This window comes from Borostomias antarcticus (assembly GCF_949987555.1).
Source record: "Borostomias antarcticus genome assembly, chromosome: 1".
NCBI lineage: Eukaryota > Metazoa > Chordata > Actinopteri > Stomiiformes > Stomiidae > Borostomias > Borostomias antarcticus.
Genome location: NC_140234.1, coordinates 61,415,329 through 61,435,120, shown reverse-complemented (window position 1 = coordinate 61,435,120; position 19,792 = coordinate 61,415,329). Strand labels below are relative to the sequence as shown.

General features: G+C 43.8%; 1 protein-coding gene across 1 annotated transcript in view; it reads left to right on the top strand.

Annotated features, from left to right (window-relative positions):
• The window catches only part of doc2b (double C2-like domains, beta), a gene marked incomplete at its 3' end in the record, with an annotated part of 224,570 nt that overhangs the window by 31,272 nt on the left and 173,506 nt on the right, over positions 1-19,792 (top strand). The window contains exon 7 of the mRNA XM_084437399.1: positions 3,393-3,558. Coding sequence (XP_084293525.1) covers positions 3,393-3,558 — 166 coding nt within the window. The remainder of the gene's footprint in view (positions 1-3,392; positions 3,559-19,792) is intronic.

Sequence of the window (19,792 nt, the reverse complement as noted above, 5' to 3'; positions counted from 1 at the left end):
GTGGAGATGTGTGTTTTGGGGTCAGTTTGTGCAAAATGTGAAAATGTTATTGTATATCTTGTTTTATATGTCTCTCATGTTCAACGTGTGTTCACCATGACACCACACATACAGTGGTTCCTTAAAGGAGAATGCTCTTTTTCGACAACCTGGACCTTATTTACGGCATATTATAAGACGTTTGACTCACCGAGATAACATTGGTGTAATTCGGAGGCCTGTAGAAGAAATTTAAAATCCAGCGCGAGCCAGTATATCCATGTAATGGTGGCGGACGGGGCACTGAGAATGCAGCTTCTAAAAAATTTATTTTCATCAATCTATTTTTATGAATCTCTAGTTGTGCTTCCATAGAGCGAGGGCTTGTTGTGGTTTTCACATGCCTCTGTAATATGATCTTTAGAAACGAAATAAAAGCTTACCCACTTGCTCCAGGACGCATGCGCACAGCGTGCAGACTGGCTATTCTCCGTCTGTAGGCTACACTCACATTCTCTACGCTACGATTTTTCACTCTTGAGCCCAAGTTGGCGGACTACCCCTGCTTATTTTTACCCTGGAGAAATCTGTGGTCCTGAGCCTACTGGAAGTCAAAAAAAAGAGTTGTAGGTTAATGGCAACCGTGTTTGGGTGGCTCTGTGGCCCGTGTTTGGGTGGCTCTGTGGCCCGTGTTTGGGTGGCTCTGTGGCCCGTGTTTGGGTGGCTCTGTGGCCCGTGTTTGGGTGGCTCTGTGGCCCGTGTTTGGGTGGCTCTGTGGCGCCACCCTCGGGTCACAGCCAGCATGGTACGTTGTGGTGCTCTCCGGGCACCTCAGTCCAAATCCTGTGTCTCAAGCGCCCAAGGGCTTTGTTCTAGTCATAATAATAATAATAATAATAATAAAACTTTATTTGTATACCACCTTTCATACAAATGAATGCAGCTCAAAGTCCTTTACAACAGATAATTTACATGCACAGTGCTTCACATAAAAACACATAAAATGAACAAAAAGTAGGAAAAATAAAGGGAAGATAAAACACAATAAAAGAAGATAAAGATAAGAGAGCAAGTAAAATACAACCTTTACAAAAAATCACAAAGCACCAAAATGTGCCAAAATTAGAAAAAAAATGATTTAATCAATTTTGGAATAAGGCTGTAACATAACAAAATGTGGAAAAAGTCAAGAGGGTGTGCATACTTTCTGGATGCACTATAAATACAACCTGAAAAACATAAGTTGTTTTCTATAGGTAGGCAAATACCATGCACACAAGTTGGTTTTCATATACAAAGGCCTGCTTCGGGTTCTGGGGTTGGGGTTGGGGTTGGGGTTAGGGTTAGGGTTAGGGTTAGGGTTGGGGTTGGGGTAAGGGTAAGGGTTGGGGTTAGGGTTGGGGTTAGGGTTAGGGCTGGGGATGGGAAGGTGGTTGGGGTTAGGGTTAGGGTTGGGGTTGGGGTTGGGGTTGGGGTAAGGGTAAGGGTAAGGGTAAGGGTTGGGGTTGGGGTTAGGGTTGGGGTTAGGTGCAGCTGCCCACCGGTCATTCGTGAGAAAGATGAGGCTCCTGACAGTTTCTCTAGTTTTTGTGTGTGATTTTTCCCACATAACAGATAATCATGTAAGAAGGTCATTGCAATGCATATCTGTCATGTTTTTCGTGAAAAGACGGTTTATGATAAATGCCTTGAAGTCAGGATGAATGCCTGCGTTCCTATAGCTCCCCAGGGTGTTGTGAGAAATGCGACGTAGTTCCGTTGCTGTTCTCTGAAACATTAATTCTGTCAAGACGTCCTTGGTGCATTGTGATATACTAGGCCTTATTATGCAATGTGGGTCTGCACTGTCCCAATACTGTATGTCACACATATGCATGTGCGTGCACACACACACTCACACACACACAAACCATATCCTCACAAACATCTCACCCTCCATTTTGGGTCTGTCCACTGAAGTCCATTGAGTGATGATGGTTGTGTGGTCAGCACCATTGGTGCCAGTGCCACCCCGTGAGGCTGTTGAAGCCAATACTAGAGGGATGGGATTGCAACACACACACACACAGGCTATTTAACACATGCACACACACACACACACGTGAGTGAATGCATGTGCACGTGCGTGCATGCATGTGTAGTATACACGCACAACTATTATGTCCCATGCATACGCTTGGACGTGGCTATACATGGCTATGTATATGCAAATGTCTGCATGTGGATGTGTGTGAATGCACATGCACGTCCATGTGTGAATGTGCACGTGTATGTACACACCTATAATGGGCATGCCTGCCTGGCAAAGAATTCAATCTTACCATGTTTGATATTGTGTTAATAGTTGTGTGAATACAATTAATAAATGTCTCAAAATTAACTGAAAACTTTGAATGTGTATTTCTACAAAATATGCTTTTGTGACATCCGATATGTATTAGGGCATAACTCGGGCGTTATTTGGAGTAGAAAGATAATATTTGTATCGTTGGAGAGCTAACATCTTCCTCTTTCTGGTGATATATAAATCTCAAAGTGTGTTTTCGGGTCAAAGGGGCTGATTCTGTGAGAGCATGTGTTCCATGTTGCCTGCTGTGCAGTTGGATGTATTATTCTGCAGCTGTTGAGAACGGTGTACCTTCACAGCCTGTCCAGAGTGTCCCCACTCGAACCCATGTTGATTTCCTTTGGGCCGTAAAGCCATAGAGGAAATCCATAACCAGGAACCCTACCTCATCATTAAAGAACAACAAAAAACAAAGCCATGAAGTCAGTTCTGTAGTCCCCATCACTGTCCTGGCCTCTTGAGACTGCTATGAAGCGGCTGACTCAAGCTCTAAAAGGAGGAATATGGTACATCAAGAGAGATTTAGTTCTCTTCTGAGAAGCATTGATCATCCCACAAAATATGTCAGACTTTAAAAGAAACTGCATCTTTATGGAATGTCAAGCTCCGCTTATTGATCGTCCAGATTTTTGCCCTGGGGAGTTTTCTTTCAGCAATGTGAAAATGTTGCCATACTAATGAGATACTGTAATACTGTGTTGGGTGGCCAGCTGATGTGGGCTGTTTCTAGTCAGCTGAGAAATGGGCCTGGTTGCCCCCGGCTGCCCGCGGGGTGAAGGTATGACTGGGGGGAAGGCGGGAATGGGCCAAATGTGGAGCAGCTGAAAACGACCATTTGACATTTCTTTGCCTGCTGTCCACTGGTGGCAGTGCTTTAGGCAGGGAAGGCTGATGTGCTTCTGCCCACCCAGCAGACTGTCCGAGCAGCAACAGACAATGGTTCCTATGGACTATTAGACTTATTAGAAATGATAGGTGTGTTGTTGAGTGGGTAAAAAGCAGAGCGGCATACCCACAGAATGGTGTGTGGATGCGTGCAGTAACCGTCCCCCTCACCCCCGTTCAGGTGTGGAAGAGATCTGGAGCCTGGTTCTACAAGGCCCTGCCTAAGTACCTGCGCCCAGTGAAGGAGTCGAGTGCATCCCACACACCGAGAGGGACCCAGAGAGGGGCCATGACCACAACCAGGAGCACCCCCATCAACCACACCTTCACATGGGCTCACAGCAGAGGTCAGTCATCATGTCCCCTTGTTCTCTCTCTCAGGTACTGAGTTCCATCGCTCTGCAGTGCTTTGATGTGGATGTACCAACACAATCTGAAATCAAATTGTAAGAATTGTAATGTATATTCAGTAGTACAGAAGGAACAAGAGCCACTTTTACATTTTTTCCCTTTGACGTTTCTGCACTGTGCAATTTTGAAGTATTCATCTCTTATTGTACTTTTAAATTTGAAATGTTACATAATGTTAACGTTTATCTGCCCTTTTCACTTTGCACTTTTTAAACAGACTCTAAAATCACTCACGCCCTCACATTCTTCTTTTCCCCCGTCTCCAAACACATCAAAAGGAAGTTTAGTGAGCAAAGCGTGAACAAACAGCTGACGTGGGTTTTCAGACTATCCCATTATGTCTGCCTCTTATCTTAATTGGACAATTCCCATGGAAGTCAGGGGAGCTTTTAGAGGAGCCTGGTTTTAGAAATAGTTGTTGTAATGCGTGTCGGGGCTTCTCTACACAAAACCAGTTATATGCAGATTCAGAGTCCCTTACTTGTGACACAAAATGTTTCTTTAAGCTTCAAATAACCCTAACCCATCAACAAAGTAAATCTTTGGATGCACCTTACAAACAAAGACTACAGTATAATGGACTGATTAAACCTTTGATTGAATTAAAGCAGCAATGGACACACAGATAAGCGTATCCTTCCTTCGTAGTTTGAGTTTTACAGAAAACAGGGCTCATGACAACAGTTTTCTCTCCATGTTCTCTATGCTGGTTCTCAGGGTCACTCTCTTTAGCTGTGTGTTGCTGAATGGCTAGCTTGAGTGCTAAGAACACTTATTCCACCATACAAGCTATAATTCACCTGGGGTTTGAGCATTTACAGCATCTGCTGCAAGGCCACCATTATGATTCATACTGTATCCTCCATTGTTCTGTGCTATTTTTGACTAGGCTTCACTCCATTAAGCCTCTGTGTATCTTCTAGATCTTAGTGGTACCTGTAAATCCTCAGTAGATGATTTCTGTTTGTGATGTACATTGTGCATGCATATAGAATGATGGTTACACATTGTAACACAAGTTCTATGAGAGCCAACCGGAAGCAGTTACACCATAACATAGCCTGTCCTAGCCTCACCTAGCCTTGAGGTGACTTGCTCCATTGGTTCAAACAGCGCTTCACATAGTGCGTTCAGAACCAAGAGCAAATCCCAAGGCTGCGCCATAGCTTTACACACTGGACGAAGATGCGGAAATAGCACATGCACACACTTTAATAGTGGATGTCGCTAAACTGTCTCCATGATCCATCAGGTGTTGAAGAAATTCAACCGAGCAGGACTTGGAAGCGATGTCCCTCTCTTCACACCAGCGCGCAAAAATGGCCCACTTACCAGAGTAAACCGTGGCAGTGGACACCGCACGCGCTCTGAATAGGACTGATCACAGCCAGAGAGAGTCCTCTGTCAAACAATCTCCGCTGTTCAAGAGCCGAAACGAGCTCAGTTGAGCTACAATCCGAGGACGTAGGCTCCACTCACTCAGATGAGGTCCACCTTGAGACATCAAGTCCGCCCCAACATTCAGGTTGCCGGCAATGTGCTGCGCAGTCAGAGACCGGAGGTTGACATGAGCCCATCGCCACCTCGTCACCGCCAATCGGTGAAGCGCCGGCGACCAAACTCCCCCGTGCCGGTTGATGTGCCCCCTTACCAGGTGGACGAAGTGGCGCAACACCATTTCATGGGTTCAAAGATGGCCATGATGCACCCCTTCACCAAGTTTCATAAAAATCGGTTTGGTAGTTTTTGCGTAATCATAGTCCAAAAAATGAATGGAAGTGAATGGGCAGTCAGGCTGTGTTTGGGCGGCCTGTGGACCAGACCCGTGATTCGGATCCACTCCAACATTTAAGGGGTTATAAGTTGGACCATGCTACACCCTTCCACTGACTTTCATGAAAATCGGACCAGCAGTTTTTGTGTAATCTTGCTAACAAATGCACACGCACGCACGCCACCGAAAACATAACCTCTCGCCCTGCACTGTCGCTGGGGCAGAGGTAACAAATGTGTTTGACTGTAGTTGATAGTTCTAGAAAACAATATCAGAAGAGAAGGGAAGTAGAAGATCTCTTGATAAAGATGACAATTATATCAAATACTATACGATCTATAAGCAGCTGGTAACAGTTTTGCATGTCCTTGCAGAAATGCAAAGATTTATGCTAAATAAATTGGCTGTGGCATGTATAAAACCACACCATCTGTTATCCATTATTCAATTAAGTGATTCAGTGTAGTGGAAGAGTGTGTGTGTGTGTGTGTGTGTGTGTGTGTGTGTGTGTGTACTGTACATGTCCAATAGACATCTACTTGACTGACTAAGTAGGCCCTGTGATCCAGTGTACACAAGCAGATTCCTTAAAGACTCCCTGGGGATTTTTACTGTTTGCTTCAGTACCAGTCCATCTCTGTCACGGTCATTAAGCTTATGGACTCTTATGGTCAGTAGCTGCGATTAGCCACCGCAAGTGAAGCAAAGTCTGCCAACTGAGGGCGTTCGGCTGCCACAGGCGGGGAGAGCAGCCGGCGGAGCTTGCTCTGCTGGCTCCCAACCCAGAATTCTGCAGCTGAACAATGAAGGGCTCACACCTGGCCTGCTCCACCACGGCCCTCGTCATCCTCCAGGAGACCGGGGCTCACACCTGGCCTGCACCACCACGGCCCTCGTCATCCTCCAGGAGACCCACTGCGTAACAGCAGATAAGATAGTTCTCCCAAATTTTGCTCGAGCAGGGCAAACAGGAATCCTTAACAGGAAGCATGGCCTTGCTACGTTCGTCCATCAAAGGTTGATCTGGACTCTCGTCGACCAATCCCAGACTGGCTCGGAGATTGAGTGGTAATGCGTGGACGTTGCCGGCTTTAAAATTGTCAATGTCTATAAGCCTCTGCCCTTGCGAATCCCACCAGAACATCTCCCAGTCAGGGTTAGGGTAGATACACCCAATGGAACGCGTGGCCTGACAGTCGTGGATGACGAAACGGTCAAGTGGCTCCTGGAGGTGTGCCCGGATATATAGCCCGGGTGACCCCTCACCCAGGCTCGGGGTGGTGAAAGGATCCAGGCTCGGGGTGGTAAAAGGATCCAGGCTCGGGGTGGTAAAAGGATCCAGGCTCGGGGTGGTAAAAGGATCCAGGCTCGGGGTGGTAAAAGGATCCAGGCTCGGGGTGGTAAAAGGATCCAGGCTCGGGGTGGTAAAAGGATCCAGGCTCGGGGTGGTAAAAGGATCCAGGCTCGGGGTGGTAAAAGGATCCAGGCTCGGGGTGGTAAAAGGATCCAGGCTCGGGGTGGTAAAAGGATCCAGGCTCGGGGTGGTAAAAGGATCCAGGCTCGGGGTGGTAAAAGGATCCAGGCTCGGGGTGGTAAAAGGATCCAGGTTCGGGGTGGTAAAAGGATCCAGGCTCGGGGTGGTAAAAGGATCCAGGTTCGGGGTGATGAAAGGATCCAGGTTCGGGGTGATGAAAGGATCCAGGCTCGGGGTGGTAAAAGGATCCAGGCTCGGGGTGGTAAAAGGATCCAGGTTCGGGGTGATGAAAGGATCCAGGCTCGGGGTGGTAAAAGGATCCAGGTTAGAGGTGGTGAAAGGATCCAGGCTCGGGGTGATGAAAGGATCCAGGCTCGGGGTGATGAAAGGAACCAGGCTCGGGGTGGTGAAAGGATCCAGGTTCGGGGTGGTGAAAGGATCCAGGCTCGGGGTGATGAAAGGATCCAGGCTCGGGGTGGTAAAAGGATCCAGGCTCGGGGTGATGAAAGGATCCAGGTTCGGGGTGGTGAAAGGATCCAGGCTCGAGGTGATGAAAGGATCCAGGTTCGGGGTGGTGAAAGGATCCAGGCTCGGGGTGGTGAAAGGATCCAGACTCGGGGTGATGAAAGGATCCAGGTTCGGGGTGGTGAAAGGATCCAGACTCGGGGTGATGAAAGGATCCAGACTCGGGGTGATGAAAGGATCCAGGCTTGGGGTGGTAAAAGGATCGCCCCTCGGCCCCGAGCCTGGGGGGAGAGGACTGCACCAACTAACCCAAATGATGAAGAACTTGCAGTTAAACCAACCTTTTAGAAGGACTTCGGTGGCGTCATCTCATGCAAATATAAGCTATATAACTACAATTATAGGGGGTGTGGTTGTTGATCAGCTCTCATTGCAAAACTGAAAATGTCGATAACCTCATTCTTGGCCATTTTGCCACGAAAATTCACACAGTTGCTCAAAATGATTCTCTCACAAGATCCCCAAAGCCACGTTACAATCTGTCCAGTCGCTGTTCATTATCCAGATATTGTTTTTGAGGAGTCCCATTGACTTTGAATGGTGGAGAATAGAAGCTACCTTTACATGTAAAAAGATTGTAGCGCTACATGCTAATGTATATGCATCATCTTTTTCAAAAACCCAAAAAACGAAACTGATTGTTGCTTTAGCAACACAGGGTGAGCCATCTACAACTGCAAGCAAGCACGTGAATGAAGCCGAATTGTCCCATCACGGCTATGGTACATAAAAAACATAGCTAAACTTTATTTTGTATTAATGCATGGTCATCACAAAAGCCAAATCATTAAGAAATGTACACTCTACTTAAAGGCCAACACTGACAAAAATCATACTTTGATAAACTGAAAAGTCTATGTAAGAAGTATTTTAAAGTATTTAAACAATTTTATGTCCAAAAAACTACGTGAATAAAATAAATATTTAGACACAAAGTACAAATCCTTCTAATCAGGGAGGTCCAGGCTGCGTGTACGAGCATACTGTGTATGGCTGCGTGTACGAGCATACTGTGTATGGCTGCGTGTACGAGCATACTGTATACCCTCGGCCCCCTCCTCTCCTCCCATAGTTCTTTCATGCTGATTTTCAATTCAGTAAAAAAAAAACAACCTCAAAGTTGAACTAGTGCGCTGCTGAAAAGCATTGCCCCAGATGGAAGTTCCCCCTCCCTCCCAGGACACAGAGGAAGTGGGTCCTTTTACTAGATTGTTGAAAGCCGAGGAACTATGTTGTCTTGAGGGAGTATAATTCTTTTAGCCAGCATCACTGAAGACATTGCTGTTTAGCTATTGATTTACATACGTGGAATGGGATCATATCTTATGGGAAAACATGTTTACATTACTGGGTACATAAATGGGGTAAACCTTCTCCACAGTAATTTATTAGGCTGTTTGAGAGCTTTGAGTCCTGAGTTGCCGAGTGATGAGAGCATGTGTGTAGTACAGTAAATCAACAGAGCTACAGTACTAAAGACGTTAAAGCTGAGTATCCTGGAGAAACTTGTTCTGCCTTTTGAGGTACTCTATAGACACAAACACGCACACACACACACGCACACACACACACACACACACACACACACACTAGGGGTGTGCCAGGAGCCCACTATTTGTATTTGACAGCTAATTATTCGTATTCGTATTCAGAAGTGGGCGGGGCTTAAACCGGAAGTCGGTTCAAAACAGTTTAAACTGAGGGGAAATGTCCATTCTTTAGCCTAATATTAATTGGCATTGCAATTGCTGTGCTTTCATTGCTGTTTATATATATTATTATTATTATTATTATTAATTATGAAGTATAATTTCTCATCATCATCATCCTGTATGTTTTTATTTTAACAAACTATGAAGTGTCAGAACCCCACCACCACCCTTAAAGGAGAATGCTTGTTTTTGACCACCTGGACCTTATTTACATCATATTATAAGACGTTTGACTCACCAAGATAACTTTGGTGTAATTCGGAGGCCTGTAGAAGAAATTTAAAATCCAGCGTGAGCCAAGTATATCCATGTAATGGCGGCGGACGGGGCACTGAGAATGCAGCTTCTAAAAAATCTATTTTCTGCCGCGAAACGGTTGTTTTCATCAATCTGTCTTTATGAATCGCTAGTTGTGCTTACATAGAGCGAGGGCTTGTTGTGGTTTTTCACATGCCTCTGTAATATGATCTTTAGAAACGTCTTTAGAAACGTCTTTAGAAACGTCTTTAGAAACGAAATAGCTTTCCCACTTGCTCCAGCACGCATGAGCATAGCGCGCAAACTGGCTATTCTCCGTCTGAAGGCTACACTCGCGGCTCACATTCTCTACGCTACGATCGGCGTCCATCATATTCTAAGTCATCTTCTATATCCTCAAAATCTGATAAATATTCAGGCATATTGCACACAATATTCCAGGCACCAACAAGCCGATCGTAGTGTAGAGAATGTGAGCCGTGAGTTTAGCCTACAGACATAACGGAGAATAGCCAGTTTGCGCGCTGTGCGCATGCGTGCTGGAGCAAGTGGGGAAGCTATTTCATTTCTAAAGACGTTTCTAAAGATCATATTACAGAGGCATGTGAAAAACCACAACAAGCCCTCGCTCTATGTAAGCACATAAAGCCGCCATTACATGGATATACTTGGCTCGCGCTGGATTTTAAATTTCTTCTACAGGCCTCCAAATTACACCAAAGTTATCTCGGTGAGTCAAACGTCTTATAATATGCCGTAAATAAGGTCCAGGTTGTCAAAAACGAGCATTCTCCTTTAACTGGGGGACATTCTACATTTAGTTAGAAACTGAAAAACATTTTTCTAAATCAAAATATACGTAAGTCCTCATAGCAACTTTGCTAGAACAGCTATAGTAGCTCTATTTCTCCCGTGTCATAATATCTCATATATTATCTGCAACCATGTGACACAGGCATTAATTGAAATTAATTATAAAATTAAATGTAGCCTAGGCTATAGGCTAATAAGCCGAGGAAAATGACTATAGGCCTAATTGTAGGCCTATAGCCTACTCAAGTTTCAACAGTGCTTAAACCATGGGTAAATAGGGTATTGTAGTGAAATTATTCTTATTATTCTTTTTTCTTTTTTAAATCTGTTTAAATAGTTTATTATTGTTATATCAGAGATAAGGACTTTGATTATAGCATATCTTAGACTAGACTCTGTTGTGCTGATAACTGAACGGCATGGATCAACATTTGATCAGTTGTGTTTCAGTTGTTAAAATATACTTTCATAATTATTTCATATTTCAAAATAGCCGGAAATTATATAGGCTAGTGAGAGGCTGAGCATGCGTAGCTGAAATAGCTAGCGTTAGCTAGATATACTACACTGAGCTAACAAGCTAGCTACCGGTCCTCCTCTGCTCAAACAAACGCTACAGTTCACATAGGCTATTGCAGCAGGTAGGCTACGACAAGAAAACAAAATCCAATAACTGTCTCAATAAACCAGTTAACTAGGGACAAAAGCCCTCAGTGCTGCTTACGTTCGTTGCCTGCCTACTATCTGCTCCTCAGCGCGCTTCAAACTTTCTCTCCCTCTCCGCGTTGTCTAGACGTCTAGACAGACAGCAGGTACGAGACTGCAAGCGCGTGCGCCTCTGTCTCTCTCTCTCTCCGTCGTCGTGTCAACAAGCAGACAGAACGTGTGCGTATCGCTCGCTCATACAGTATTTCACTGTTCTCCCCCCTCCCGAATATTTTTTACAATATTCGTACGAATTTACTATTCGGGAAAAAGCTACTATTTGTGCTCATCCGAATACCGTATTCGTATTCGGGCACACCCCTAACACACACACACACACACACTAACACAACCCTGTTGATCTGTTTGGGGATCATAGTTTGAGCCATGTAAAACTCGCTGTGCACGTTTTGCCGAGCGACAAAGCTGAGTCACCGCTAGCAATGGGTGTGTGATGCCGTCAGATCGGCTTGGTAGCTGTGACTGTGACCTTGCTAAGCCGCTGCCCACTGGCTCGGCTCAGGTGAGTGGATACAGAACCGCAGAAGCAGGCCGGGCCACCGCCTGGCAGTCTGGACTCTGTGACGCCAGCATGGCTCCCTGGCCAGACGTCACACTGCTCTGAGGACTGTGGAGGGAGATGAGAACACAACGTGACACTGAAGCACACTAGAGGAAAACATGATGCACTCCAGGAGAGCTGGGATTGGTGGTGTGCCGGCAAATGAAGTGAGGTCACATTCTGTGATTCTGGGGTAAAGTGCTGATCGTCTGTTGATAGGAGATTTAATCAAAGTGCCATAGCATGATGTTAGACTATCTTAGCACAGTTCACTTTTATTAAATGAGACAGACTGGGAAGATTGACTGGGAATGAGACAGACTGGGAAGATTGACTGGGAATGAGACAGACTGGGAAGATTGACTGGGAATGTGACAGATAATGACTGACTGGGAATGTGTTCAGTGGGAAGGGGGGATACACTGTGGGACACACACCTAATAAACTCTCCCCACTTAATTCATTGATCAAGCACAACAATATCATTTTGCATGAACGTCGGGAACGGCGAAACCACTTGAAGTGTGACAATCTTCAATTTTCTTCTTTGACTCAACAGCTTGCTCCAAATTCAGACTCCCTGGCAAAATCTCACTCCCCTTTACGTTTAAAAAGCGGCAATTTTTCTTTTTTTGTGATTTTGGTTTAAAACGAAATGACAAAAAAACACCTGATCTCCAGGGTTTTGGATAAATTAGGATTTTAAAGAATGTCTAATATTTTCCCCCATGTTATTCATTATATTTGCTCTCTGTTTAGAATATTCTCGAAAAAATAAAAAGCTTCTTGACTCCCCCATGCAGGAAAGATTTGACTTCTGTAGGGAGTTTAATTTGGTGGGTTTAATCTTTCAGCTCTGCAGCCTTGGATGTGACATGCCCCAAGCTCATTTGCATTTATGTTCCTGGGTTAATCATAATGAATTCATGTAAATTCCTATGGCTGTATTTAGGCTGTGTGTAATGCTGTCACTAGGCTGTGTGTGATGCTGTATTTAACAGTCATAACGCAGTAACCATGATACTGGACCAGTATTGATGGGCTCAACAAAGGTCATTGGACATTATTTTAGGATAGGAGTGCTGGGGAGAGGGTACAAAGTGAGGGGCTGCTTTGCTTCAAGAAAATTATTTTGGATGTGTCGATTGTGCGTGTCTTAACCCTTAAAGTCCCAGTTAACCAAAATCAGAGATTTGCTTGAAAACACATTCTATGTGTTAGTGATGCATTGCTGATAACATGTAAAAATGGGATGAACCATGTGTTGAACTGAATTGTTAAGTTAGACCAGTTTTGTGTTTTTGACCAGTTTTGATTTCTGGATTTTCTGGGCGGGCTTAAAACCGTACCGGATGACGTAGAGCGGTGTTCTTAGCATATCCCCGCCCTAACACTATATAAAGCTAGAACGGATTTGAATCTTCGGTTCTCCTGCTCAATCTTGAGTCTAGAATTAGCTAGTTTTTCTTAGTTAGCAATGCCTATGCATAAAACTAAACGAAAATGCATCCTTCCTGGATGCCAGCAGGAATGGGATGATAAGGTCTCCTTCTTTCACTCCCGAGTAAAGCTGAAATGAGAAGCAAATGGTTAGCATTTTTGAAGAGCCATGGTGTTACAGAGTCTGTCACCGCTAGCGCCCGCCTCTGCAGCAAACATTTCACTCCCGAAAGCTTCTGCAATTATAATATGAGGCTTTTGGGTTTCACGGACTCACGACTGGTCCTGGTGAATTCGGCGGAGCCAACCATCTCCCTCCCCGGCCTCCATTCTCCTCCTGTCAACCATCTCCCTCCCCGGCCTCCATTCTCCTCCTGTCAACCATCTCCCTCCCCGGCCTCCATTCTCCTCCTGTCAACCATCTCCCTCCCCGGCCTCCATTCTCCTGTCAACCATCTCCCTCCCCGGCCTCCATTCTCCTCCTGTCGCATCAACCTTTGGTGCCGACACCGCTGCCTTGTGTGCTTATAGCTAATTAACGTTATAACGTTAGCTAGGTAACGTAAGCAATAGGAAAATACACTGCTACGTTAATCTACAAAATGTGTCTTGACATTTATGTGGTAATGTCAGCTATGATGAATTATATGTAATCTTAGGAGGAATTATAGCTAACATTAGCTATGTAGCTTGTTGCAGATGGGAGTGTGTATACAACCTTAGTCTAGCTAACATAGCTAGCAGCACCGACCAGGCGACCACCCACCAAATAACGTTACGGATGATATATTATGACTATAAGCGTTAACTATACAGAAACTGCCTGCCATATTTGTGGCACCTGATGTGCGTATGGGTTCACCGGTAATGGTTCAGTATATTTCTCCAGCGGGAGACCGGGAGGCGGGAGCGAGGGGGATGGTTAGGTAGACCAGGTAGACCAGGTAGACCAGGTAGACCAGGTAGACCAGCTGCAGCTGGAGAAAGACGCACCCTCTCCCAGTGAAGCGGTGCTCGGCGGCTACTGGTCGAACATTCCAGTTCTGTTGGATATGAGAGGGAAAGTTGAAGCCGAGTGCTCGTTATTCTCACACATAACATTGCCAACGAGAGTGGATGAGTCTGTCCCGATTATCAACTCCGGTAGTGTACGCTTCTTCGCGCTATCAGCGCTGTTCAAGCCAGTGACTAAAAGGTACATTTTAAACAACTTTTTCCATTGATCCCAAGGGACGACAGGATCGCCTGGGAGGGATAGGAATGGGTCCGGAGGTGGCAGGGAGAAAATAGGGACAGACTCATACATTCCTCGTTGCATGTTTTTGTATTTTGCATCTAAGGGCAGTAACACTGGCGCGTTGGTATAGAGTAGCTACAGTTTTACCTGTGTTGTTTGTCAGGGGGTAGGTTAGGAGGAAGCATCTGTGTGTTTGACTCATTAGACAAGTGTTATTTCAACTCCTCTCTGTTTTCACAAAGCTGTGCCTTCCTACCACAAAAGAGACGGCGTGCCAGTGTGACAATATGCAGACCAGAGAACGGTTTGACAGGTTCTTCCCTCCACACCCCCTCCCCACGCAATTGGGTGTGGCTTCGGTGCCTTCAGCAGACACGCCCCCACAGTCTCAGACCAGAGAATGCTGCTGATTTGTAACTGATTTTGAAGCCTTATTTTATATACTTAGCGACATTTTTAATCACTCAGATTTGGCTGGGCGGTTAATGACATGTTTTCCTGTGGTGTGTGAAGCTCATAACAAAAATTTGAACTGGGTTAACCTGGACTTTAACCTATCCTGGACATTTTCCCCCTGCTGTTCCTTGCCCTTTACTCCAGCCCCGCCATAAGCAACAGGAGAATCACATCAGAACACTCTTATTGCTAGGCAAATTTGTTGCATAATGGTCACAACAACAACAGAACAACAACAAATAAAGCACAACAGACACAACCTTATCCCACAACAGCAAGAATTGTGTTATCTGAGAATAATCAGGATGGAAACATTGGGCATGATGTGTCCAGGCGACAAGACCAATCTTAATTTATCAGACATTATTTCATGTCATTTCAATTCACAGCTATTTCAGTGGCGTGACTAGCTTCTATCCTACCAGTCCTGAACAGAAACAAGCCAGCCACGCACATAAGCCAGGCTGGACCTGGCCTGGTTTTAATTCACAGAGGCTACGATTTAATGGGAAAAGCCCCAACATAAGAACAAGTCAGAGTAGTTGATTTAATGGGAAAAGCCCCAACATAAGAACAAGTCAGAGTAGTTGATTTAATGGGAAAAGCCCCAACATAAGAACAAGTCAGAGTAGTTGATTTAATGGGAAAAGCCCCAACATAAGAACAAGTCAGAGTAGTTGATTTAATGGGAAAAGCCCCAACATAAGAACAAGTCAGAGTAGTTGATTTAATGGGAAAAGCCACAACATAAGAACAAGTCAGAGTAGTTGATTTAATGGGAAAAGCTACAACATAAGAACAAGTCAGAGTAGTTGATTTAATGGGAAAAGCCCCAACATAAGAACAAGTCAGAGTAGTTGATTTAATGGGAAAAGCCCCAACATAAGAACAAGTCAGAGTAGTTGATTTAATGGGAAAAGCCCCAACATAAGAACAAGTCAGAGTAGTTGATTTAATGGGAAAAGCCCCAACATAAGAACAAGTCAGAGTAGTTGATTTAATGGGAAAAGCCCCAACATAAGAACAAGTCAGAGTAGTTGATTTAATGGGAAAAGCCCCAACATAAGAACAAGTCAGAGTAGTTGATTTAATGGGAAAAGCCCCAACATAAGAACAAGTCAGAGTAGTTGATGCGGTGGTCTGCGGAGCCCCAGAGTTTGCTTCAGAATACCGCAGTTGTGCAATATTGCGGTAACCACGACAACCCCAATGTCCTTCCCTCTTGTCATGTGGCTCTATTTCTCACCTTTTAACCCATTTACTATCTTATGAATTTGCATATTGAGGAATGCAAAGCTTTCAGCTTCCATATTTTGTAACTTACACAGGAATGTTCAAGGTTTTCCATTAGAATTACAATAAGACACACACCTGGCCTATAAGACCAAAACGCTGCTCTGGTCGCTTCTGATCATCAATGGAACGGCCCATTTTCCACCCACAGCACATCCATTTTACAGAAAAGGGGTGAATTAATACTGAACACTACATGAATACCAGCCATATTAATACTGAACACTACATGAATACTAGCCATATTAATACTGAACACTACATGAATACCAGCCATATTAATACTGAATACTAGTACATGAATACTAGCCATATTAATACTGAATACTACATGAATATCAGCCATATTAATACTGAACACTACATGAATACTAGCCATATTAATACTGAACACTACATGAATACCAGCCATATTAATACTGAACACTACATAAATACCAGCCATATTAATACTGAACACTACATAAATACCAGCCATATTAATACTGAACACTACATGAATACCAGCCATATTAATACTGAACACTACATAAATACCAGCCATATTAATACTGAACACTACATAAATATCAGCCATATTAATACTGAACACTACATAAATACCAGCCATATTAATACTGAACACTACATGAATACCAGCCATATTAATACTGAACACTACATAAATACCAGCCATATTAATACTGAACACTACATAAATATCAGCCATATTAATACTGAACACTACATAAATACCAGCCATATTAATACTGAACACTACATGAATACCAGCCATATTAATACTGAACACTACATGAATATCAGCCATATTAATACTGAACACTACATGAATACCAGCCATATTAATACTGAACACTACATGAATACTAGCCATATTAATACTGAACACTACATAAATACTAGCCATATTAATACTGAACACTACATGAATACCAGCCATATTAATACTGAACACTACATGAATACCAGCCATATTAATACTGAACACTACATGAATACCAGCCATATTAATACTGAACACTACATGAATACCAGCCATATTAATACTGAACACTACATAAATACCAGCCATATTAATACTGAACACTACATGAATACTAGCCATATTAATACTGAACACTACATGAATACCAGCCATATTAATACTGAACACTACATGAATACCAGCCATATTAATACTGAACACTACATAAATACCAGCCATATTAATACTGAACACTACATGAATACCAGCCATATTAATACTGAATACTAGTACATGAATACCAGCCATATTAATACTGAATACTACATGAATACCAGCCATATTAATACTGAACACTACATGAATACCAGCCATATTAATACTGAACACTACATGCATACTAGCCATATTAATACTGAACACTACATAAATACTAGCCATATTAATACTGAACACTACATGAATACTAGCCATATTAATACTGAATACTACATGAATATCAGCCATATTAATACTGAACACTACATGAATACCAGCCATATTAATACTGAACACTACATGCATACTAGCCATATGAATACTGAACACTACATGAATACCAGCCATATTAATACTGAACACTACATGAATACCAGCCATATTAATACTGAACACTACATGAATACTAGCCATATTAATACTGAACACTACATAAATACTAGCCATATTAATACTGAACACTACATGAATACCAGCCATATTAATACTGAACACTACATGAATACCAGCCATATTAATACTGAACACTACATGAATACCAGTCATATTAATACTGAACACTACATGAATACCAGCCATATTAATACTGAACACTACATGAATACCAGCCATATTAATACTGAACACTACATGAATACCAGCCATATTAATACTGAACACTACATAAATACCAGCCATATTAATACTGAACACTACATGAATACTAGCCATATCAATACTGAACACTACATGAATACCAGCCATATTAATACTGAACACTACATGAATACCAGCCATATTAATACTGAACACTACATGAATACCAGCCATATTAATACTGAACACTACATAAATACCAGCCATATTAATACTGAACACTACATGAATATGAGCCATTTGGAGGATAAAGGGAGACATTCATTTTTAAAAGATTCATACTGCATATTCGTGCTGAGTGTCGGTCGGACTATACAGACCTATTTCCCCGTTCAGACTGAAGATGAGGAAAACAAGATGAGGAAAACACTCATAAACAAGTTATCTAGGCTTCAAATGAGGTTCTCAGAGGTGTGAGTCACATTCCAAATGGATGAGTTCAATTAAAATTAAGCAATTTTCTCAGGACCCAATTTACTCCATCATGCTAATATAAGCCAGACCGTGAACAAGTTGTACAGCTAGACAAAGCCCCCGAGGCTCTTTCCCAATGACTCAGACACAGGAGCAATAAGGTAGAGCTCTACAGGGAAATGGTGTTTTTAACCCTGACACCATCTGTGGCGTCTGCCAGTAGAAGATGACGCCTTGATGCTTATTTGGCCAAATTTCTCCTGAGCTTCCTCCATGATAATGGAAAATCAAAGTGGTGCCACCTAAACCTCAACCTGCAAAGCTCATTATCTCTGATCAAATGAAGGCCTCAGATCGCTGCTATCAGCTTGTCCCTCAGGGACCACAGGCTTCGCAGCACAGACCCTCCAGGGTGATAAAGCACCGCAGCTTGAGGACTGCTCTGTTTTAACACTTTGAGATTCAATCTGAACTGATTTCACTTCTGTGGGGAGGGATGCGTGCTGGAGAGAAGAGGATGTGAATATAATACGAGCTGCAGGGGGCATTGGACGGGCGTTACCAAGAAGGGCGTGTTACCACCACACTTTCACACTAATGATGCATTTTGGTATGACAGTCACAGGCCTTCTCAGTAGGCCAGATTCTGTCATATTTTCACAGTAACAAAAAAGGTTCGTTTCTTGCTTCAATATGTTGAAATTGACAGCCCTGATTGAACCAGAGACTTTTGCTTTATACGATGATGTGACACTCTGCATCTCACATCACACAAGCACTTCTCCCTAGCCCTAACCCTACCCCTACCCCTACCCCTAACCCTACCCCTAACCCTACCCCTAACCCTAACCAGGGCCGGGCTGCCTGGGCAGTGAGTCAGCAATGAGTTCCCTTGGCCACATTCATTAGTCCAGATTCAAGGGCCGAGTGCTATTTCACAGTGTTTCAGGGAGTGTGTGTGTGTGTGTGTGTGTGTGTGTGCGTGCGTGCGTGCGTGCGTGCGTGCGTGCGTGCGTGCGTGCGTGCGAGAGAGAGAGAGAGAGAGAAAGATGGAGAGAAAACATGATAATGAAATACAGAGGATGTGTCTGTGTGAATGTATGAGTGTGAATGTGTTTCTGTGTATATATGAATGATTTGAGAGAGTGAGTGAGTGAGTGAGTGGGTGAGTGAGTGAGTGAGTGAGTGGGTGGGTGGGTGGGTGAGTGGGTTAGTGAGTGAGTGAGTGAGTGAGTGAGTGGGTGGGTGGGTGGGTGGGTGGGTGGGTGAGTGAGGTGCATTTCCTCTCTGTGTGATTGAAACCACGGCAGATGGGGAGCAGGAGATTGGAATGCAGAGACTCGCCTGCTCAGTCCTGCCTTTCTCTCTCCCCCATTCAAAAAAACAAACAAACATTTGTAGCCTGTCCTTCGGCCCTTGATGGGGGTGGGGGGTGCAGGTGTGAGTAAGATAAGAGGAGACTTTATTCATCCCCGGGGGGGGGGGGGGGGGGGGTCGGCTGTTATAACAGCAGAATAACAGAAGAGGTACTGAATAGAGAATCAAGTCAAATATACACAGCATACATAGTGCACATACTATAGTAATACCAATATACAAGTGAAGCACGCAAAGGAAAAGATAAATATAAAAACTAGAAAATTGCATTT